Source organism: Xenopus laevis, chromosome 9_10S (genome assembly GCF_017654675.1).
Source record: "Xenopus laevis strain J_2021 chromosome 9_10S, Xenopus_laevis_v10.1, whole genome shotgun sequence".
In the NCBI taxonomy this organism is placed as follows: Eukaryota; Metazoa; Chordata; class Amphibia; order Anura; family Pipidae; genus Xenopus; species Xenopus laevis.
In genome coordinates this window covers 112,668,558-112,692,467 of record NC_054388.1, presented here as the reverse complement: position 1 = coordinate 112,692,467, position 23,910 = coordinate 112,668,558, and the positions used below count along the sequence as shown (strand labels likewise).

Below are 23,910 nucleotides of genomic sequence, written 5' to 3'. Positions count from 1 at the left end.
GGAGTGGTGAGAGGGGATCAGGTGCAGATCAGAGGCAGGCTGGTGGCAGAATAACTAGGGATTACATATTTACCTTGCCGAAAAATTTGTAATTTATGCCCCCTTCCCCATGGCTGGTATTTTACTGAGAGTGTGACACTATACCATGTATCAATATTTTGACATCCACATTCTGGTGTCAGACAATGCTAAAGACATGGACAACCCAGTGGGAAAGGATTCAGGAGGGGATGCTGGACAGAAAGATGAGGCTGATGGAAAGTTATTGCACTTCCTGTCACTTCCTGCTGCACTGAGATCACTGAACAGCTGGTTGCTAGGTAACAGCTTATAGCACACACACACAGGCTCTGTGCTTCTGCCTTTACAGGGATAAGAGCAATGGATTTGCACTAATTCCCTACACATTATTAGAAATACAATTCACATGAACATAAATATAATTACAAAACAGATTAAGTGCTCAGTGTCAATGAGACAAAAGGCTGGAGGACCCTGCCCCGTAGTACTTACAGTCTAAATGGGAGGGTAACATACAGACACAATTCAGAGGGGTATTAAGGTGCTGTAGAGGTAGTCTTTGAGTTTCATTTTAAAAACACTGAAGGAGGATTCTCTCCTGAGAGATTCAGGAATGACATTCCAAATATAAGGAGTCGCAAGAGAGAAGGGTTTGATACGGGAAACAGCAGTAGTAGTGGGGGGTACAACCAAGCGGTTGCTCTGAGAGGAGCGGAGGTTTCGGGCAGGAACATATAGAGAGACAAGAGATGAGATGTAGTGAGGTGCAGAGGAATGAAGGGAAGGTTATGAGGAGGAGTTTATAAGTTATTCTTTGTTTTATAGGAAGCCATGATAAGGACTTCAGCAGGGGAGGGGCCTGTACCCTTTTGGATGAGAGGAGGAGAATTCTGGCAGCAGTGTTTAATACAGACTGTAGAGGGGAAAGATGGCAGTTAGGGAGTACATTTACCACGACATACTTAACATGTATAACTACAATTCTGCTTCTGCAAGTTTGATTTTTTTTTTAGAATCTATAAACCCCCTCCTTGAGTTTTTAGATGTTCTATAATAGGGCAATTGCACCAACAAATATGGGGGGCTGAACTCTAAATACACACCTTGTAGTTTTCCAATCTAAACAGTCCCTCACTTGTATACATCATGAACAATTTAGATCTCACACCCTGTTGGTCACCAAGCATCTCAATCCACTTTGTCCTTAGCACAACAGTGCTATTTATCAGAGAAACACGCAGTTTTCCCAATCATAAGATGCAGATTTAAATAAATCATTTATGCACTGGCCTAAATTCTATAGGCCTAAAACTGACCGCTAACATACAAAAAGCCTATACCACTCTAGAGAACTCTCATATACCAAGCGCGCCAGTGTTTATCATACTGTATATGGTAATTTTCACAGCACAGCACACTGTAAATTCTGAAAAACACTGTGTCTTTCACTCTTAGCAACCCAGTTCAGACAGCCAAATACTTATAGAGACATTGAACTCTGACTTAGCGTAGTTATTTAAAATTGAACTTTTATTATTATTATTCCCAATTAAAAACCTCATGCGGACCATTTAACAGTAACAAAAGCATCACTACATTATTCTGGTAATTCTGCTATATCCATACACTGCCATATCCATATACTGCAACTGTTAATTCTGGTAATTCTGCTATATCCCTACTTGTATTTGTTAACCCCAATAACTTTTGTCTGTCAGGCCTATTCTACTTTTGTTCTTTGATAATATCTCAAGCACACATCTGTGTCCCACTCCTCCGTGAACAAGAGATATTTTTATAGCCCCAATCCTGGTTCTGGTGTCTGTAAAACTCTGCCCTTTGCTAGCTATTTAATTGATTAATTGATTAATTAGGCTCTGGTTTTCCCAATCAGCTACATATAAATTCAGACCCTGTATTGGGGATGGCACTCGTGTCTGGGGCATGGCACGAGTGCTAATATTTCACAAGTGCTTAGAAATGACAGTTAAACAAGGCAGTTGGACAAGGCATTGACAAGGCAAAAGGAACCGGATTCCCCTGCAATCAACAGTGAACCATCTGGGATAAGAAGAAAACAGATTTGCTGTACCTGCTAGTTTGTTACTTCTTACTCCAAACACACTTTATCCTGCATTTCTCCTCCTCTCACTCTCGTGCTTCATAAAACATTTTTCACTACCTCCTCCATCAAATCCCAGTTCTATACAAATCTCAGCCTCTCTACTCTCCTCTCCTTCCCTCTCCACACATGAAGTTTATAAAGTACTCTGTTTAGCTATTCCACAAAACTCCTCTTTTTCATACAAACCAAGGACTTATAAATCCCACTCTCACTTAGTCTTTCTTTCCTTTCTATTGCTGGCAGCTGGGGACTTTTACCCAAACCCTGGCCCTTTACCCCATCCCAGTTATATCACGGCCATGAGCTCCTTCTCTCCGGAGCAATTTCAAACAGTACAGAACTCTTACTCCTATACCCCAAAAACCCAGTTAATCTTTCCTGTGCTCTCTGGAATGCCAGATCTGTTTGCAACAAACTCACCGCTATACACGACCATTTCATTGCAAATTCCTTTAACCTACTCGCACTTACTGACACCTGTCTCTCTCCTACTGACACTGCCTCACCTGCTGCCCTGTCCTATGGGGGCCTACACCTTACTCATACTTCCAGACCTGGGTAACAGACCTGGAGGTGGGTAGGTTTGCTTCTCTCTCTCCACTGTACTTTTAAAGTTCTTCCACCTGTTCCCTCTTTATCATTCTCCTCATTTGAGACTCACTGCATTAGGCTCTTTTCTCCTGTTTCACTCTGCATTGCTCTTATATATCCACCACCAGGACCAACTGCACAATTTCTGGACAACTTTGCTGCCTGGCTTCCTTACTTTCTTTCATCTAACATCCCATCCATCATATTAGGTGACTTTAATATACCCGTTAACAACATTAACAACTCTTCTGTCTCTAAACTTCTTTCGCTAACCTCCTCCCTAGGCTTATCTTTCTTCTCAGACTCCCCCTCTCACTCCAATGGTAATGCTCCGGATCTCCTATTTACCAGACTCTGTTCAACCACCAATTTTACTAACTCCCCATTTTCCCTCTCTGATCACAAATATGCTCACATTTCAACTCTCACTAACTCCCTCCTCACCCCCTGCTATTCCCCAAACACGTACTTACCATGACTTGCAAGCTGTAGACGTGTCACACTCTTCTTCCTTTGACTCTCTTCACTCTAATATCTCAGCCATCTCATGTCCTAATGTGGCTACCTCTGTCTACTATAGTACTCTCACCACTGCCCTAAATGAGCTGCTCCTATAAAAACTAAACGTTCTAGACCCAAACCACTTCAACCTTGGCATACTGCTCCTACAAAAGCGCTCCAAAGACACTCACGTGCACTTGAGCGTCGCTGGCGCAAATCCCGTTCAGAATCAGACTTTTGGAGCTACAAATCTGCCCTGTGCTCCTTTAACACCAGCCTTTTCCAAGCCAAACAAACATACTTTACTTCAATCATTAACTCCCTTTCTAAAAAACCAGCACAACTTTTCTCCACCTTTAACACTCTCCCTTTCCCCTTCTCCACCCCCTCCATGCACATCTGTCTCTGCTCAATAGGGATGTCGCGGACTGTTCGCCCGCGAACTAATTCGCGCGAACATCGGCTGTTCGCGTCCGCCGAATGTTCGCGAACGTCGCGCGACGTTCGCCAATTTGGGTTCGCCTTAGCTGGCGCTTATTTTTGACCTCTCACCCCAGACCAGCAGATACATGGCAGCCAATCAGGAAGCTCTCCCTCCTGGACCACCCCCACACCCCCTGGACCACTCCCCTTCCATATATAAACTGAAGCCCTGCAGCGTTTTTTCATTCTGCCTGTGTGTGCTTGGAAGAGCTAGTGTAGGGAGAGAGCTGTTAGTGATTTGAGGGACAGTTGATTAGTAACTTTGCTGGCTAGTAATCTACTTGATACTGCTCTGTATTGTAGGGACAGAACTCTGCAGGGATTTGAGGGACAGTGAGTTTAGGTTAGTTAGCTTTGCTGACTAGTAATCTACCTTCTACTGCAGTGCTCTGTATGTAGCTGCTGTGGGCACTGCTTCTGATCTCATCTGCTGACTGCTGTAATAACCCAATAGTCCTTGTAAGGACTGCTTTTATTTTCTTTTTTGTTTTTTTTACTTTGCTACTGTAAGAGCCCAGTGCTATTAGTCTAGCTGTGTTGGGGAGTGGGACTGGTGTGCTGCTCCTCCTAGTAGTTCACCACTACCAGCACCAACCAGAGTCAAAATTGTTATCTTATTTGCACCTGTTAGCTGTTCTGAGCTCTCTGCCAAAAGCCAATTAAGTTAGAAACTGTTTTTTTTCTGGCTGTTCAGTGCAGAGAAAAGAGGGACTTTCCAGTACAAAAGAGGGACAGGGGGTTGAGTGGTCAAAAGAGGGACAGTTGGGAGGTATGCAAGTGCCACCTAGCTGTGTGAGCTTTTTCACATTCTGTCTAAATAACAATAATAATTCCGTGTCCGTAAACATCACCTGAGTGATGTTTTTACAGCAGCAATAATATATTCCGTATCCACTACTGTATACGTTGCCCTTGCAGGCATTGTTTGCCCAGTCTTTAACCAAGTGCCACCTAGCTGTGTGAGCTTTTTCACATTCCGTGTCCAGAAACATCACCTGAGTGACGTAGTGTGATTTCTGCCCTTTACAGCACCAAACGCAGCGCTGTGTCAACAATGTATTTTTCAGATACATTTTTGCCCTTGATCCCCCTCTAGCATGCCACTGTCCAGGTCGTTGCACCCTTTAAACAACTTTAAAATCATTTTTCTGGCCAGAAATGTCTTTTCTAGCTTTTAAAATTCGCCTTCCCATTGAAGTCTATGGGGTTTGCGACATTCGCGAACCGTTCGCATTTTTGGACGCAAGTTCGCGAATATGTTCACGAACATTTTTTCCGCCGTTCGCTACATCCCTACTGCTCAAGATATTGCCAAGCACTTCAAAAACAAAATTGACACTATCAGAAGGGACATTACACTACTCAACCCCCCTAGACTTCCACCACCCTCCCTCCACACTCCCCAGTCTCTCCTGTGCTCCTTCACCCCTGTCACTGATGAGGAAGTCTCAAAGCTTCTGGCCTCTTCTCACCTTACCACCTGCCTGCTTGATCCAATTCCCTCAAAACTTCTCCGCAATACCAATCCTTGTCTAATCAAAGCCTTAACTCACCTATTTAAACTTTTGCTCTCAACTGGACTGTTTCCTTCTCAACTAAAACATGCTCTTGTCACCCCTATTCTGAAAAAACCCTCTCTTGATCCCTCCAATCTTGACAACCTCCGACCTATCTCTCTGCTACCTTTCATCTCTAAACTACTTGAGCGCCTAGTCTACAACCAACTAACCTCATTCCTCTCTGACAATAACCTGCTGGACCCCCTACAATCTGATTTTAAGCCACAACACTCCATAGAAACTGCCCTGACTCGACTAACGACCTTTTAACCGCTAAAGCCAACAATCATTTCTCACTACTAATACTGCTTGACCTCTCAGCCGCATTTGACACTGTAGATCACCCTCTCCTCCTCCAGTCCCTCCAGTCGCTTGGCCTTCGTGACGCAGCCCTGTCCTGGTTCTCTTCCTACATCACCAATCGTTCCTTCAGTGTCTCTTACAATGGAGTATCATCTTCTCCCCTACCTCTTTCTGTTGGAGTTCCTCAAGGCTCTGTCCTGGGACCATTACTATTCTCCCTCTATACTTCCTCCCTTGGCAAATTAATAAATTCGTATGGTTTCCACTACCACCTCTATGCTGACGATACTCAGATCTATCTCTCATCTCCTGATCTCAACCCAGAACTCCTAACTCGCGTCTCCTCCTGCCTGTCCGCTATCTCTACCTGGATGTCGCAACGCTACCTTAAATGAAACCTCTCTAAAACTGAAATGGTTCTCTTTCCTCTAACTAACACCAGTAGCATCCCCGAAGTTTCCATCATAGTTAACAATTCCACTATCACCCCCTCTCCCCAGGCCCGGTGCCTTGGGGTTATCCTAGATTCTGCCCTGTTATTCACTCCTCATATCCAGTCACTTATTAAATCATGTCACTTCCACCTAAGGAACATATCCAAAATACGATCATTTATCACCCAAGACGCTGGCAAAATTCTTATACACTCGCTCATCATATCGCGTCTAGACTACTGTAACTCTCTTTTAATTGGCCTCCCCCTCCATAGACTGTCACCTCTCCAGTCCATAATGAACACTGCTGCGAGGCTCATACACCTCAGCAACCGCTCCTCCTCTGCCTCGCCATTCTGTCAATCCCTGCACTGGCTTCCGTTACCTTTCAGAATCAAATTCAAATTAATTACACTGACTTTCAAAGCACTTCATAACTCTGCCCCACCCTACATTTCTGAACTCATCTCTATATACTCACCCACTCGCTTACTACGGTCCTCTACTGACCTGCTACTCAACTCTTCTCTCATTACCTCCTCACATGCTCACATTCAAGACTTTGCAAGGGCTGCACCCCTCCTCTGGAACGCTCTTCCACGGTCTGTCCGACTTTCTCCCAACCTTTCTGCTTTCAAAAAATCTCTGAAAACTCACTTCTTTTGAGAAGCCTACCCTCACTCTGCTTAACTACCAAACACAACACCACATACAATACCACATTTCTCACCCACTTAATTTGATCTTGCCCACTCCCACACCTTGTGTATTACTCCCTTCCCTTTAGACTGTATGCATATGCATAGGGCCTTCCTCACCTTTTTGTACCTGTATTGATTGTGATGTTTGTTACTCCATATATTCTATATATGTAACTCATGTGATGTAGTTGTATAATCACATTTACTTTAAAGTGCTACGCAATATGTTGGCGCTATATAAATACATGCTAATAATAAATACACAGGCTCACTTGGTGACCTTCTGCTGCGCAGTATTGGACCTTGTCTGTAAAACACAGAAATAAAACCTTGCATAAAGTGGATGAGTGGTTGAGTGCTAAAAATTAGCCTGCTCACTACAAGGTTAAGGAATATAATCAGTGGATCAATCACCAGTTTCAATAGCCCCCCTTCCAAAAGATACCAAGGCGCAACCTGCCTATCTACGCGGGGAGCGGTATGGAGCTGTGCATTTTAGACCTATCAATATTAGCTGTATGTGTGCATATTCTTTGTTTTTCAGTGGCCATGAACTCTGCCATATCTATATATTAGGGACATTGTCATTTGTGCATACATTTACAATGCCACCCGCCTTTATACAATGGGATTCTTTGTCCATATACTGCAATACACAGAACTCAAGCTAGCCAACGCATTTAAAGTCAGACATAGGATGGTTTTTCTATGTTTTATAATGTCTGTAACATCTAATAGTATAATATGTACTTATACTTATGTGTTTGATATTTTCTATTTATATTGTTTATATTGTCACTGAACAATTATTTCAAATGTGGCCACCTTTATAGTCCCTGACTAACTTAGAGTTAGAGAGCTGCAAAGCAGGAAGTAGTGTTCTGTTATATTATGTTACACACCCAGTCACTCCAGCCTTTATACATTACATTTTTGGCTAACTAACTATATTAGATATATTTTTATTTTTCACAGCCTATCTATTTACCCAGTTTTTATTTTTACACTGAATTGTTCCTTTGAGGACTACAGCCCAAAACTGCACTGCATACTCAAGGTCATACATGGTTACATAGTTAAATCGGGTTGAAAAAAGACAAAGTCCATCAAGTCCAACCCCTCCAAATGAAAACCCAGCCCCATACACACACCCCTCCCTACTGTCACATACTGTAAATTCTATATACCCATATCTATACTAACTATAGAGTTTAGTATCACAATAGCCTTTGATATTATGTCTGTCCAAGAAATCATCCAAGTCCCTCTTATAGTCATTAACTGAATCAGCATCACAACATCACCCGGCAGTGCATTCCCCAACCTCACTGTCCTCACTGTGATGAACCCCCTACTCTGTTCCTTTAAATGAAACTTCTTTTCTTCTAGTCTGAAGGGGAGGCCTCTGGTACGTGATTCTCTTTATGGGTAAAAAGGTCCCCTGCTATTTGTCTATAATGTCCTCTAATGTACTTGTAAAGTCTAATCATGTCCCCTCGCAAGTGGCTTTTTTCCAGAGAAAACAACCCCAACCATATCAGTCTCCCTCATAATTTAACAATGAATGAAAAGCCGATACCTTTTTTCATAAGTGATGAAGGGCCATGTGGTCCCGAAACGTTTGATCTGTTTGAACTGTGTCAAGAGCACCATGGAATAAAACTTGGGATCACCCCGTTTATTGCATAAAAAGGTATCGGCTTTTCATTTATTGTTGGATTCATTGCTGGTGTGTGGCTAGGCCAGTGCCAATACCTGAAGCCTAACTTCTGTTCCCCTCATAATTTAACTCTTCCCTCCCTCTAACCAGTTTAGTTGCACTTAGTCTCTGCACTCTCTCCAGCTCATTTATATCCCTCTTAAGGACTGGAGCCCAAAACTGCCCCCATACTCCAGATGAGGCCTCACCAGGGACCTATAAAGAGACATAATTATGTTTTCATCCCTTGAGTTAATGCCCTTTTTATGCAAGAACTGTATTTGCTTTAGTAGCCACAGAATGATACTGCCCAGAATTAGACAACTTGTTATCTACAAAAACCCCATGATCCTTCTCATTTAAGGAAACTCCCAAACACACTGGCCATTCAGCCTTGTTTCAGCCACACCAATCACACCATATTTTTCCTCCAGCACCTCCACCTCTCCCATTTTACCAGTTAGACTTGTTGTATTTGGAAAACATTTAATACTGGTACCATATTGAACATATGACATGTGGTCCTCCCATCATTAAAAGTGCCCCCAGCCAAATCTCCTCCCCCATTTTCCCTTCCTTTTGCCCACTATCTCATCTAACCTGTCCTCCACTGAATCCTTTACTGAACCCTCCCCCACGTTAATAGAGTCCACACTCCAGTTGGGGGTAACAGTAGTTTTTTCTCTTTTCAAATTAAGCGGCATTATTTGGGCACATGAATAATGAGTGAAACTCCACGACTTGCTCATTATGTACATGAGAGTGACGTCAAAAGCTCATTATGTGCATGCACTCTGCACAACATGGCCACAGGGAGCTCCCTCCTGGTGCAAATGTCCTAGCGCTGGCAAGACTAATTTAAAAAAAAATGTACTGTTACCCCCATCTGGAGTGCTAACTCTATTAGACCACACCTTTGGTTGGGGAAAATAGTTTTGCCTAAAAGTCCTTTAAAGGAATAGTTCAGTGTGAAAATAAAAACTGGGTAAATAGATAGGCTGTGCAAAATAAAAAATGTTTCTAAAATAGTTAGTTAGCTAAAAATGTAATGTATTAAGACTGGAGTGAACAGATGTCTAATAAAACAGTCAGAATCCAACTTCCTGCTTTTCAGTTCTCTAACTCTGAGTTAGTCAGCGACTTGAAGGGGGACCACATGGGACATTTCTGTTCAGTGAGTTTGTAATTGATCCTCAGCATTCAGCTCAGATTCAAAAGCAACAGAAATGACCCATGTGGCCCCCCCTCAAGTCTCTGATTGGTTACTGCCTGGTAACCAGGGTAACCAGTCAGTGTAAACCAAGAGAGTAGTGTTCTGACTGACATGTTATACATCTGTTCACTCCAGCCTTTATACATTACATTTTTGGCTAACTAACTATATTAGAAACATTTTTTATTTTGCACAGCCTGTCTATTTGCCCAGTTTTTATTTTCACACTGAACAATTCCTTTAATTGGGTAGTAAACCCTGCTGCACTACACCGCTCAACCAAACTTTAATTAGTTGTTGCTGGATTACAAATCCCAGAATAAAGTAACATAGTATCAAGGTTAAGGTATGCTGGGAGCTGTAGTCCAACAACATCAGGGTTGTATGTTTAAGCAATATTGCTCAATAAAACTTTCCCCCAAATCTCCACAGTCAGCATCTGCTTTAAAATGCAAAAAATCCCAGCTGATCTCTATAAATCTTGCTCCATGTTCTTTGTTCCTGCAACTGGAGTTGGAGCTTTAAGCTCAATTTCCCAGCAATGAACAAGTCTTGAAGAAAAAATGGTATTCATATACACAATTAATCATCATCTGATTACCAGCATTGTAGTGAGAGAAAAAAATTGCACACTTGTGAAGTGGTCGCTTAAAAATGCTATCTGAAAAATGCAGATCACTGTAAATAATTAGTTAATAATTTTACACAGCACGCGAAATAATCACTTGTGTGGTGCTAAGAATTCACATACTTTGATATATATTCAGTTATATAAAATGATTAGGCCAGGTGGATGCACAAATGTTGTGTGGATTTTTACCGGCCTAAATCATTATATATATATATATATATATATATTTATATATATATATATATATATATATATATATATATATATATCCTGTGTCATTCACTGTCCTGTAGTTCATGATATTATAAAATGCTCTAAAACACTATGCCACTGCTAAAAATAAATACTATATACTTTTGCCCAATTCTTTGTGTCAGGAATTTGACACCATGCCAGTTTGGGCCAAGTGAAAACATGATTGCAATAGAAAGTTGGGTTGGAGGTTGCAATCACAAGGATAGATTGCAGATAAGGATAGATAACAAGAGTGAGTTGAGAGAGTGAGTGAATGTTGTTAAAACATGTACCAATGCTTATGTGTTGGATGATGTGTGACATTCACATTCTGCTTTCATTATGCATTAAAGACAGTGACTGCCCAGAAACAGCACAGGATTCAGGAACAGCTATTGAAAAGACAGAAGAAGGTATTGGCTTCTCTGAGGAAGAAGAGAAAGGTAATGGCAGTAGTAGAGTAAAAAAAGATACCATTGCCCCTGAAACAAACTTCCCAAAAGAATGAATATAAAACCCATTTGTAAGGACAGGAACTTTTGAGACATTTCTTGGAGCCTAGGCAGATTAACTGGAATTTTCCATTTGCCAGAACAGTTACTATGAGTGTAACACAATCTCATGTACTAATAACTATCTGTTAGTTGCCATCTGACCTTCACAATCTGCTTTCAGGTACTAGAAACGATAGGGACAACCCTGATGGAGCAGAGGATTTAGAGGGAGCTGATGGAAAGGAGGAAGAGGCTGCTGAACAGTCTTTGGAAAAAGAGAGAGGTAATGTTAACTGTAGAATTTCTCAAATATAAAGACCACCCTCAACAGTTACAATATGATTAATACTATTTGATTTTCAGCTGGGCCTGGTAATTTGTTATAGAAAGCAAATTCAACAATGTGAGTCATAGTTTCTTTGACTATACTATGCATATAAGACCCATATACAAAGAAATTTTGGAGACTTTAGGGGGCACATTTACTAAGGGTCAAATATCGAGGGTTAATTAACCCTCGAAGTAATATCCTTCGAATATCGAATTTGAAGGATTTTGCTCAAATACTACGATCGATCGATTGAAGTAATAATTGTTCGATCGCACGATAAAATCCTTTTAATCGAATGATTAGAACAGGGGTCAGCAACCTTTACTATCAGAAGAGCCATTTTGCCCCCTCTTCCACTAAAGAAAAATAGTCTGGAGCCGCAAAACATAACACCGCTTATAAACTTTTAAAAGTTTTAACCTTTTTTTAATTTTGAACTGTTACAACAACAAAATACAACAAGCAGAAGTGCATTGTAGGCCTACTTTGAAATAAACACTGAAAATAGACAAATGCTAGTGTTCTCATCTGTTTAATGTGACTTCTGTTTCTGAAGCTCCATGTTGATCTTCCTTGTGTCAGGGCTATGAGATGTGACTTTGATCTTCAAACAGGACTTTAGGCTGTCATCTGTGAGGCGGGAGCGATATTTGGATTTTATAAAATTCATGTTAGAGAAAACTTGCTCGCATAAGTATGTTGAGCCAAAGATGGACAGGACTCCAAATGCATACTTTTTCATGTTCATATATGTGTCGGGAATGGCACTCCATGTTTCAAAAACAAGCTTGTCGGGTTTGGGGAGGTTTTCAATATCATTCCATTTGTGCTCTTTAGCGAGAGTGGCCTTCTGACGGGCGATTTCTTTGTGATCCACTGTCAGGTTTTTGAACTTGGACACCCATAAGTCTTTATCCGCTATATCAGCCAGTTCAATTTCAAGATCGGGCTGACTTATCCCTGTGAATGCGGATATGTTCGGCCGGGATGGGTCGATGTCCAGCGGTGTGACAGGGAAGGACTGAACTCGCTGAATCTTTCTCCAAATGCAGCTTGCATTGCCATAATTGCACAGTGTAAATAATCACAATTTATGATGTGATTGTTCTTTTCTTTGAACTCTCTCAGGGAGGGGAAGTGAGAGAGCGTACCTCTCTGTACATCTCTGGCAAACACTGTCATCTTGCGCTCAAACGCCAGAACATCCTCCAGCAACTGCAGGGCCGTGCTTCCCTTTCCCTGGAGATTTTTATTCAGCGTGTTTAAGTGACTTGTCATATCCACCATAAAATAAAACTTTTCCAGCCAATCAAGGTCTCCCAGTTTGGGATAGCTGAGGTCTTTACTTTCCAAGAAGGTTTTCACATGTTCCAGACAAGCATAAAAGCGTTTCAGCACGTCTCCCCTTGACAGCCACCGAACTCTGTTGGCAGCAGGAGATCTGAATATGCGCTTTCTACTTCATCTAACAATGAACAAAACTGTCGGTGGTTTAACCCATTTGCAATTATTTTGTTCACTATCTTAATAACAAGGTTCATAACTTCCACACATTCAGGGGGGAATGTTTGAGCGCACAGTGCTTCTTGGTGCAAATGCAGTGAAACGTCATCAGCTCTCGATCCAACGACTTTTGAAGTTAATTCACAAAGCCCTTATGTGCTCCTCTCATACTGGGTGCACCATCAGTAGACACTGACACAAGGCGAGCTGTGTTTATTCCTTTGGCTTTTAGACAACTCAAAACAGCCTCACAAATGTCCTGTCCCCGCGTTTGGCCTTTTAGTGGTATGAGTTCAAGCAGTTCTTCCTGTGGCCCATCAGCGTTCACATATCTGCATAACAGTGCTGTCTGCTCAATATCATTTATATCACTTGACTCATCACAGGCAATTGAATATGCTTGAGCTGAATTGATATCATCAATTTGCTTACTGGTGATGTTTGTTGCCATTTTAATGGTCCTGTCCTTGATGGTCTTTGCAGAGAGAGACATTTCTTTAATTTTCTGAATAATTTCCTGTTTGTTTTTGAATTCTGAGAATAGATGCTCTGATATTTTTATGAACGATTCTTTCATGTATTCTCCATCTGTGAATGGCTTCCCCCTCCTTACGATCTCATGAGCTGCCACAAAACTCGCAGCTGTAGTTGAGTTTGGAGAGTTGATCCACTTCTTGAAAGTATGTTTGCTCTGCTCAACTTTCTGTAGTAGTTCTGAAATTGCTCTCTTTCGCTCATCTTCAGTTGGATACGTTTTAGAAAATGCTGAGTGCTTGTTTTGAAAATGTCTTTCAACATTACATTTTTTGTTGTTTGCTAATTTCTCGCAACACATATCAAGCACACAGGCAAGCCAGCGTCGTTGGCAGTGAAGGCAAAGGAATCTGTCCATGCAGAATTAAACTCTCTATTTTCTTCTGAGATTTTTCTTTTTTCGGATGTATTTATGGCTTACCCGGTTTAGACACTCAGTATGGCTGTCCCACAGAGGTTTATTACTCAATACACGTGAGTGACTGGTCAAGAGGCCCTTGGCAATAAAATCACCCTGGCCTGGCCTATGGCTGCTCCCTTTTACTAGCTCAGTGTAAGAGCAGGCTTGGGCCACAAGGGCTGTATCTGCAGGTAAGTAGGCTTTTCCCTTTTCTGTAATATTCTCTCTATATTAATAATATGTTTGTTTCCTTTGTGTCCCTGCACACTCAAGAAGCTTCCAGCGCCAGCAGATAGGCGAGGGATATAGACGTCATTAAAATATGCATCACATAGCCCTCACACCTGCTGCTGGACTCTGACTTCTCACAGTAAGAACCACGATCATCTTGCTGCTGCATATTAATTATAGAACAGGTCATCTGGAAAATAGGCAAATATGTAATAAGGCAGTTGTACACTTACCGAGCTCCAGTGCAGCGCTGTATTCCTCAGAAGACAGCCTTCACCTTAGTCTCCTCCTTCAGCCACTTCTCTAGCATTCTGCCCAGGAACGCGAAGGGGACGCATTGGCACTAGCAAAGCTGGCGGGGTCACAGAAGCCTGCACTCTTACACAAGAGCAGCCATGCTGAGCCAGCTTTGTCCGGAGGAGCTTAGGGTGCACGGTACATCAGAGAAAAGGAGAGAGCCTGGAACCGCTCCTCCACAGCGCTCCGCTGCCCCTCATTCAGCACCGCCTACTGAAGTCACCCCCATATCCGATATGTTCTCGTTCCCCATGTGCCGGCTCTTATTGCTGCAACTGGACCCTATCACCCTCCTGTCTGGGCACACGTTCTGCAAGAGATGCCTGCGTGGGATGGAAGGCGCAAAGTTTCACTCGCAGTCCATTTCACTCGCAGACTCACTCGCCGAGCTCGCATGCTCTCGTCGGGCTCTGCTTCATGCTGCTGCAGGCGAAGAGGAGGACTGCGAGTGAAACTTTGCGCCTTCCATCCCCACATTTCGCGATCGGGGGTCTCCGCAGCTTCCTGCATTCAGTAGTAGGGTCTCAGAGTATAGACAAGAGCATGCGAGCTCGGTGCCGGGTCACACCATGCAAAGTGCAGGATCAAGAGCAAAGAGAGTGGGAGCCGACCTTTCCCTCAGTGTGAGCACTCCTCCGTGGTGTTAGGGGACACAGCGCAGAAGGAAGGCAAAGCTGGGGGACAAGCCAAATGTGCCGCTTCTCCTCTCACTAACTGGGTGTCCTCCCCTGGGAGCAAACGGTGCGCCTGGCTCTCCGGATCATGGCAATTCAAACAGCAATGAGTGCGGGGCCCTATAAGACTCGCCATTCCATTTTGCCCTTCAGCTTGTCACCCCCACACTGGCAGCACTGCGGTGGCTAGCTGGCACGCAGGCATCTCTTGCAGAACGTGTGCCCACACAGGAGGGTGACAGGGTCCAGCTGCAACAGCAAGAGCCGGCACATGGGGAACGAGAAGATTTCATTACGTGTCGCTGAATGAGGGGCAGCAGAGCGCTGTGGAGGAGCAGTGCGAGTCTCTCTACTTTTCTCTGATGCACCGTGCAATGCTCCCCACTAGCACCCTCAGCTCCTCGGGACGAAGCTGGCTCAGCATGGCTGCTCTTGTCTAAGAGTGCAGGCATCTGTCACCCCGCCAGCTAGTGCCAATGCGTCCCCTTTGCGCAGCTGCTCTTCCAGCTCAGAGCCGTAAATCTCAGCTGTCAGTTCAAAATTACCCACCCTGTAAGTGTCCTCTGCCACCCCCAGCATCTCCGAGAAATGTCCTGGGGGGGGCACTGGCAAAGGCTCTGTCTGGTCTGGGGTATGCTGCTGCACGGGTTCCACAAGAGCTGCTTGATTATTGCTTGCGTCTTGCCTGTCCCGAGCCGCAGCAAGCATGACAGCATGACAAAGAGCCGCATGAGGCTCTGGAGCCGCGGGTTGCCGACCCCTGGATTAGAAGGATTTTAATCGATTGATCAAAGGATTTTACTTTGATCAAAAAAAGCTTAGAAAACTGATGGGGAAGGTCCCCATAGGCTAACATTGTACCTTAGTAGGTTTAAACTGCCCAAGTATGTAGTCAAAGTTTTTTTTAAAGAGACAGTACTTCGAATGGTCGATATTTACTTTGAATCGCTTGAAACAAAGTCGAAGGTCGTAGTAGCCTGTTCGATGGTTGAAGTACCCAAAAAATACTTTGAAATTCGAAGTTTTTTTCATTCGAATCTTTCACTCGAGCTTAGTAAATGTGCCCCACAGTATGTATATTAGTTGTGTGTGTGTGTGTGTGTGCACATGCTGTGTTTCCAATCATTGGGACAGTGAATGTACCAGTATAGATTACATCAATATCTGTATATGTGGTAGATACTATGTAACATTCATATTCTGTTATAAGATACCACTAAAGACATGGACAGCTTTATAGCAGCAGCAGCACAGGATTCATGTGGAGCCACTAGACAAAAAGAAGAAGCTATTGGCCTATTTGAGGAGGAACACAGAGGTACTTTTGTCATTTAATAACATTAACAGTAAATATATAGATATTCCCCAAGTATCATTAGGATAAAGGTATCATATTGCTGTTCAAGAAACTGGACATGGTTATCTTTCTCTGCCACATTATTCTAGGCAACATCTCACCAACATAAGGCACAACCCCTCTATCTTCCCAAAAGCATGCAGATAATACCCATTTACATTTACGTGGGCTTACAGAACTGTCAACTCCCCTGATTATCCTAGAAATTACCCATTTTAGGTGTCCCTCCCCAGTCTCCCAACACTGTTAGGCTAGGGTCAGACATAGCAGACCTTGGCCTGCAGAAAATTAGAGAGAGCTACTGAGTACAGATTGCCTATTGTCCCAACAAGGAGTAACTAGGTGGGGGAGAAAGCCAATATTAGGAAACTGAGAGTGACAGTGTAGGTTTAGAAAAGGGAACATATGGTGGGAGCTGGGGCACTGTTATTTATTTCTAATTCATATTTGTTCCACACTGGTCTAGACATGCCCAGGCATTTAGGCCCATCCCTGAGACCCTATAAAATACCAAAAGTCATGTCTGTACATGTCTTTTTTTGGTAATCATCGGTAGTTATAGCAATAACCACATGATGGACCTCGCAGTTACTCAGTGACCACATATTGCTCTTGTAATATTAAACATAACCACCTGGTGATGCTCACAGTAGAGGATAGCTAGGGTTTATTGTTATTACACAAAATGGTGTCTTAATTTTCCAAAAATGGCGGCTGCACAGTGGGCGGGGAATGCTTTGCCGCAGTGGGCGTGGCTATATCAGGTCAGAAAGACCAGATTAAATTTAGCTCCACCTATTAGGAGCAGTAACTCCACCCATTAGGGGCGGTAACACCTATCAGGGGGTGGGGACCTGTCAAGTTGATACTGTAGGGATATACTACTACTATATTTAGGTCAGACCCCTGAAATGCCTGCCAAATGCTCAGCCACACCTACAAATGCCCTGCCCCATCTCAACACTTACGCCTACTTTCCTCTAAGCTGTTTTAGACAACCTAGTAAAAATCAGGATCATTAGGGGTGTTAGGTTAGCAAGAAGGAGAAAAGGAAGCAAGTAGAGAAAAATGAAGCAAAGTTAATAGGAGAAAAGAAAGATGGAAGGAGAAAACATCAGGCAGTTACTGCATGTATGGACACATAGCTCTGTTTGCAGGACGGCTCCACCAATCATACAAATGTGTCAGTAACTTCTTCCAGAAATAATGATATATACATTTTTGCTATTATTAACATGTATCTATATAGACATAGTTTGCAATCCCATACAATTGATGGTTGTATACACTGATCTAACAGATTCCAAACAAATTGATTTAAAGAGCAAATTTGTCCCATTTCGCCGAAAAAATGTGCAAATTTTCGGAGGAAAATTTGGCGGAAAATTGTGCGAAACGCGAATGTTGGCGCCTGCATCAATTTTGTCACTGGCGTCAATTTTTATGCACGCATTAAAGATAATGGGCATCCAAATAACATTTCTTTTTTTATGCTGGCAATTTTTCACAGCAGATTGTATTCGCCTGTGGTGAAACACTAAAATTCACTACAAATTTGTGCCTGGTGAATTTATTCGCCCATCACTATTAAAGAGTATAATTGTCTTTTTATAACTTATACCCATAACCAAGCTAAACATCTATATACAGACATAAATTAGCAGAAGAGAAGGAATCCTGTGAATATTTGTTTCCTTTTTCTTTACCAGAAAACCAAAACACCCTGAATAAAATGATAAAACTCTATAAAGAGTCGAAGCTCTCCCTGAGGGACATCCTGGACATTGGGCAGGAGAATATAAATAAAGTTGCTCCCCAGACTGTACAAGATCTTCCCTGGGCTCTTCTTAGGAAACTGATGGCTCTGGACAGGACTGCAAGAACAATTCAACTTGAGGATATTTCTGGGAATTCATGGGCAGATACAGATTGTTTAAAAGAGGATATATTTCAGGAAATGTATTTGTATAGCAATTATCATGAATCTAATTCCATCAATCCTTTAGACATTCTGTGTGTTCTCTTGCATTGCTCAGATATGTTTTTACAGCAGAACATCTTCTCCAAAATGTCCATGTGTCAGTTTGCCGTCCCACTGCTGCTCCCTGCTGGTGATGGGCCAGAATGTACCTTCATGCTCTGGGCTATGAGAGACATTGTCAAGAGATGGAGACCCCACACTATGGCAGAAAGTAAAGGCTTTGTAGAGGAAAATCTGGTTCAAGTAGAAATGCCATTATTTTCCTTTGTAAGACTGGGGGAAAGCAAATTATCTAAATCTAAAATTCTCAACCAAATGCTCAGCCCAGTTCAGCAATACCATGACTACTTTATTCATGAAAATATGGAAGGTGGGAATATTCAAAGACAAATCTCTGATGGCCTAGTGGAAATCTCCTGGTTTTTACCTGTTGGAAGAGAGAATTCTGACACTTTCCCAGAACCTGTTGCTGTTACTAATTTATGTGGAGACATAGAGTCTAACTGGACCCAATTCAGCTTCCTAACCCAGGTCTCATCAGCAGTGTTTGTATTTGCTGAGAGTATTAATGAGAGAGAGTGTCAGCTCTTAGCCCAGTGTAGTAACTGCAGCACCAAGTTCTATTTCATCATTACTCCAAGTGGCAAAGGTGTCAGTAAAGAGACATCAGAATCCTTGAAAAAGTTACTCTTTCTGCTGAATATTTGCAAATCACACATACTGATAAAAGATAAAAAAGCAAATGATGCAGGACTAGTAAAACTTGTACAAAACATTATCAAACAGTTTATGAAAGAATCAGATAAGAGAGTAAAACTGGAAGATTTAGCAAACACAGCCACTGAACTTGGCATCAAAGTGGATGAACATTCCCAGGAATGTCAGAAAGCAAAAGAACATGCCACAGAAATAACTAAAGAAATACAAGATGTGGTACAATATAAGAAAGAGACAATGAAACTACAAGGGGATCTGTGGAAGCAAGTGGCCCAGATAGAGAAGGAATTGTGCAGAATGAGAAATCAAGGAGAGAGAAATACAGAAGAATATCGATCTCAGCTGACAGAAAAACTTAAAAAGTTACACATGGAGCAGAACCAGGATAATCTACCTGATCCTATGAGTACGTTTATTTCTGCCATCACACATTTGTCTCTAGCAGAGAAACATTATTTCCTGAAATGGATTAAATTTGAACTTGACTCAATGGCTAGAAATAATCTCTCCATGTTAAAGGCTAAATACAAGGACACATGTAACAATAAAGCAGATGACCAACAGGAATTAAAACAGTTAGATCAGCAGATATCTGATAGTTCTTTGGGAGCAGAACATTTTCTTCGTGAGATGGGGCAGTTGTATGAGGCTGAATGTTCCATGGTGAGTCAAGGCAAAATCACACCAGAAAGGAGACAATTCTGTAATCTCCCAGGAATTGCTGCTGATCTGCTAATAGATGGGTTCCCATTGGAGCTGATAGATGGAGATGCCTCCAATATCCCCCTGAGATGGGTAACTGATTTTCTGACTGAACTGGATAACAAGACAGGAGGGAACTGTAAAATGAGAGTAATCTCTGTTTTAGGAGTGCAGAGCACAGGGAAATCCACCCTCCTAAATACCATGTTTGGCTTACAGTTCCCTGTGGCCAGTGGAAGATGCACACGAGGAGCCTTCATGACTCTGATTAAAGTAAAAGATAATCTTAAGGAGAATCTGGGCTGTGAGTTTATTCTGGTAATTGACACTGAAGGTCTGAAGGCTCCAGAATTGGCTTCTCTGGAGGACAGCTATGAACATGACAATGAGCTGGCAACTCTAGTAATTGGGCTCAGTGATATTATTATAATCAATATGGCTATTGAAAATAGTGTAGAAATGAGCGACATTTTGCAGATTGTGGTCCATGCATTTCTTAGAATGAAGCAAATAGGTAAGAAACCCAAATGCCAGTTTATTCATCATAATGCGAGTGATGTTTCTGCTGATGATAATAACATGAGGGACAGAAAGAAACTCTTGGAGCTTTTGGATGAGATGACAAGAATAGCAGCTAACATGGAAAACAAGAGTGGGATCACAAACTTCAGTGAAATCATGGATTATAACTTTACAGAAGACAATTGGTACATTCCTGGCCTTTGGTATGGAGTCCCACCCATGGCTTCTGTAAACTCTGGCTACAGTGAAATTGTGTCTGAACTGAAAAAATATTTGTTTGAATTCATCGAGAAAAATGAAAGCCTTCAACAACCCCAGAATATCTTTGAATTTATTGAATGGATAAAATGTTTGTGGAACTCTGTGAAACATGAAAATTTCATTTTCAGTTTTAGGAACAGCCTGGTAGCTGAAGCTTACAATCAATTATCAATTGAGTACTCCCAGTGGGAATGGAACTTCCGCAAACAGGTTCATACCTGGCTAATTAGCACTGAGAACAGTATAAAAAATCAGTCAGCAGATGAACTACAACCAATAATTGTCAATGATATTACAGATAAGTTGTTTACTTTCCTTTGCAATGAGAAGCAAATGATGTTACAATTGCTACAAAAATATTTTGAAAGTAAAAAAAAAATGTTCACCTAATTGAAAAATACAGAGAAGATTTCACCAGAAGGGTACATTCTCTCCAAAACGAATTAAAAAGTTATGTAACATCAAAGATCGATGATACTATTAGGATCCAAAAACAAAAACATCAGATAAATAATATACAGAAAACTTACCAAAAAACAATTGAGGAGAAAGTTTCCAATCTTATAAAACAGGTCAGAGAAAGGGAAAGTCAGCTTGAAGATGATGAAATAGAAAAGGAATTTAAGAATATGTGGGAAAGTACAATAGCTGAGTTACCAAGGAATCTTTTACAAAAACGCAATGTCAGTCAGGAAATGTTACTGGAGCTCAAACGAGACTTGTCCAACAGAGGGGCCTCTATAAAGGAGATATTACTTAGGATAAACGATTTAATAGGGTTTGGAAAAGTTGAATTCCAGGTTAAAGATCAGCATACAGACAAATGGTATACAAAACATGTGAAAGTATACTGGAGCACAGAATTCCATAATAAAACATCCAACCTTGCTTCTACTTTAATAAGAATATGTTCAGATAATGTAACAGAGAAGGTTAATACAGGAGGAGACTATGATGGAACTTATTGCCAAGAATTGCTCAATATAATCAATGAAAGACTCAGGGAGGATGATGTGAAGAAACTGCACATTACCCATGAGTTTGATTTGGATATAAAACTCCATATCTTGGAAAGTGTGTCTTGGAAATTCCAGAAGATGCATGATGAGTTTATTCGGGAAAATAACCCGGTACTGTGTCTGGAAAAACTGAAACCTCATTATTTAACAACATTTAAAAATATATTCCAGGAAAAAGATGAAATACAAAGTAGAGCCAAACAGTTCTGTGAGCTCTGCCTGAAACCTGCAATAACCAATCAGATTAGGGAGCATCTGGGGAAGGCTGTTGTAGAGGATATTTTGGCTAATGAAAGTGCCAAAAAATTTAGTTGTCGCGCTTTCTTTCAATCACATGTACTTGAGAAACTTTTAAAAGGTCAAAAATTTTGTCAGTTTTTCATGTATATTGATCATTATGAGCTGTATGTGAAAGAGTGGATTTATCAGCACATAGTAAACACTTATAAAAATGGTCTAGAAAAGTTGCAAACAAACATTCTATCTGATATCTGTAAAAAAATCAGGAACAGTCTTGAAAGTTTACAAGATATATCCACTGTCTCTGACTTTTTGATTAAGTTCTGTAAGATGTTAGAAAGTGAATTAGTAATCAACCAGACAGAGTTGCAGTTGGTCAGTTTCCAAAACCAAGCAGATATCAAGCTGTTCTCAAAGGACATTGAGTTTTTTCTTACAGAAACAGAGAAACAGATCAGATCAGAGATGGAATCTTCCAGCACAGAATCAGTACTTGACAAACTCCCACTGAAACCAGAGGATGTTCTGTTTAAGAGAGTGTTTGGCTGTGGGAAGCAGTGTCCCTTCTGTGGAGTCCCCTGTGAGGCTGGAGCTACTGACCATAAGGAGCACTTTGCATCTGTCCATCGCCCTCAAGGGTTTAAACGTTTGCAACATAAGAAGAATACAAAGCTGGTTGCAGAGATTTGTTCATCTGATGTTATTAGTAAGTTTCGCTTTAGAAATTCAGACACAAATAAGAAATTCCATCCTTATAAAGATTATCGTCTAATATACCCAGACTGGGCCATTCAGCCTGACTCCAGCATCACAGCCTCAGATTACTGGAAATACATTTTTGTGAAGTATAATAAAGATTTTGCAGAGGTATATAATGCACTGCCTGCTGATCTTCCTGATGAATGGCATAAGATAACAGATGAAAAAGCTCTTATGAGTTTAAAAGAAGTATATGAAATGAAAACTGTCAAATATGTTCCGCCTTAGAACTTGTCTAATAGTGTTTTGTCTCCTTCTTTCTCTTAAGAAAATGTAAAATAAAGTTATGTAAAGTGCAGCAAAGGTGATCATTTTAACTGATTACAGAGGTTGTCTTCAGATTAACTTCTAGTATGATGTTAAGAGCGATATTAATCGATTTGCATTTTAATTATGCATGGTTTTTAATTATTTGGCTTTCTGTTCTATCTGTGTTGCTAGGATCCAAATTAATCTAGCAACCAAGCAGATGTGCATGTCAGACTGGAATATGAATTGGAGAAGGGATGAAAAGAAATATATGTAACAATATGTAACAATAACACTAAAGCTGCAGCTTCAGACAGCAATAGTTTTTGGCTGCCAGGGTATTTTCAAAGCTATAAAGGGTCAGAAGAAGAGAGCAAATAATTCTAAAACTATATAAAATGAATACCAGTTTAAAAGTTACTAATAATTATTCATTATATAACATTCTTGAACTTAACATTTTAAATGTATTATTTCTAAACCTGTGAAAATAAATTGTTCCAGTTAAAAACAGAATGATGTCTGGCTCCTAACTAATATTTACTGTAAGTTGGCAATATAAAGGACTATATATGCCTAGTGGGGCAACATAATTTAAAAATTCTGAGCTTTGTGATTTCTTACATTTGATTTCTAATATTTTAGTTGATTAAATTGAATTTACTGAACACTACATACGAAAAAATATGATTATGGTCCTGGAATTGAATTTTTCTCTCTCTTACATGTAATGTAATGTAGCTACAATTCACATTTTCTGATCTTTTGGAAAGCATTTGCAAAATAAGAAGTATCAAAAATCAAATGTATTCATTACTTTCCAATTAAAGCAGAACTCATTTACTAACAACAAGCAATGTATAAAAAGTGGCACAAGTTCCCATATTTTTACATGCAATACATTTCTTTTACCAAGATTTCCAGAATTTTATGAGCATTCCAAAATGTGTAATCATAACAAGAGCTATCACTAGATCTCCACATTCCATGAATACTTGCACCATATTTGCATTCATCTATATATATATATATATATATATATATATGTATAGCGAACAAGGAGCATTAGTGTCAGTGATGTTGAATATATTCTGGAATATCTGAAAATTCCACACTTGCAAATTTAGTTGCAAATAAAATATCT

The 23,910-nt window shown here is 41.0% G+C and overlaps 1 protein-coding gene across 1 annotated transcript in view; it reads left to right on the top strand.

Annotated features, from left to right (window-relative positions):
• Positions 1 to 23,282, top strand: part of LOC108706251 (interferon-induced very large GTPase 1-like) — a 42,201-nt gene extending 18,919 nt beyond the window's left edge. The window contains 5 exon segments of the mRNA XM_041578738.1: positions 10,849 to 10,938; positions 11,171 to 11,272; positions 16,170 to 16,277; positions 18,026 to 20,869; positions 20,872 to 23,282. Coding sequence (XP_041434672.1) covers positions 10,849 to 10,938; positions 11,171 to 11,272; positions 16,170 to 16,277; positions 18,026 to 20,869; positions 20,872 to 22,745 — 5,018 coding nt within the window. The 3' untranslated portion in view covers positions 22,746 to 23,282.
• Positions 23,283 to 23,910: the final 628 nt, after the last annotated feature.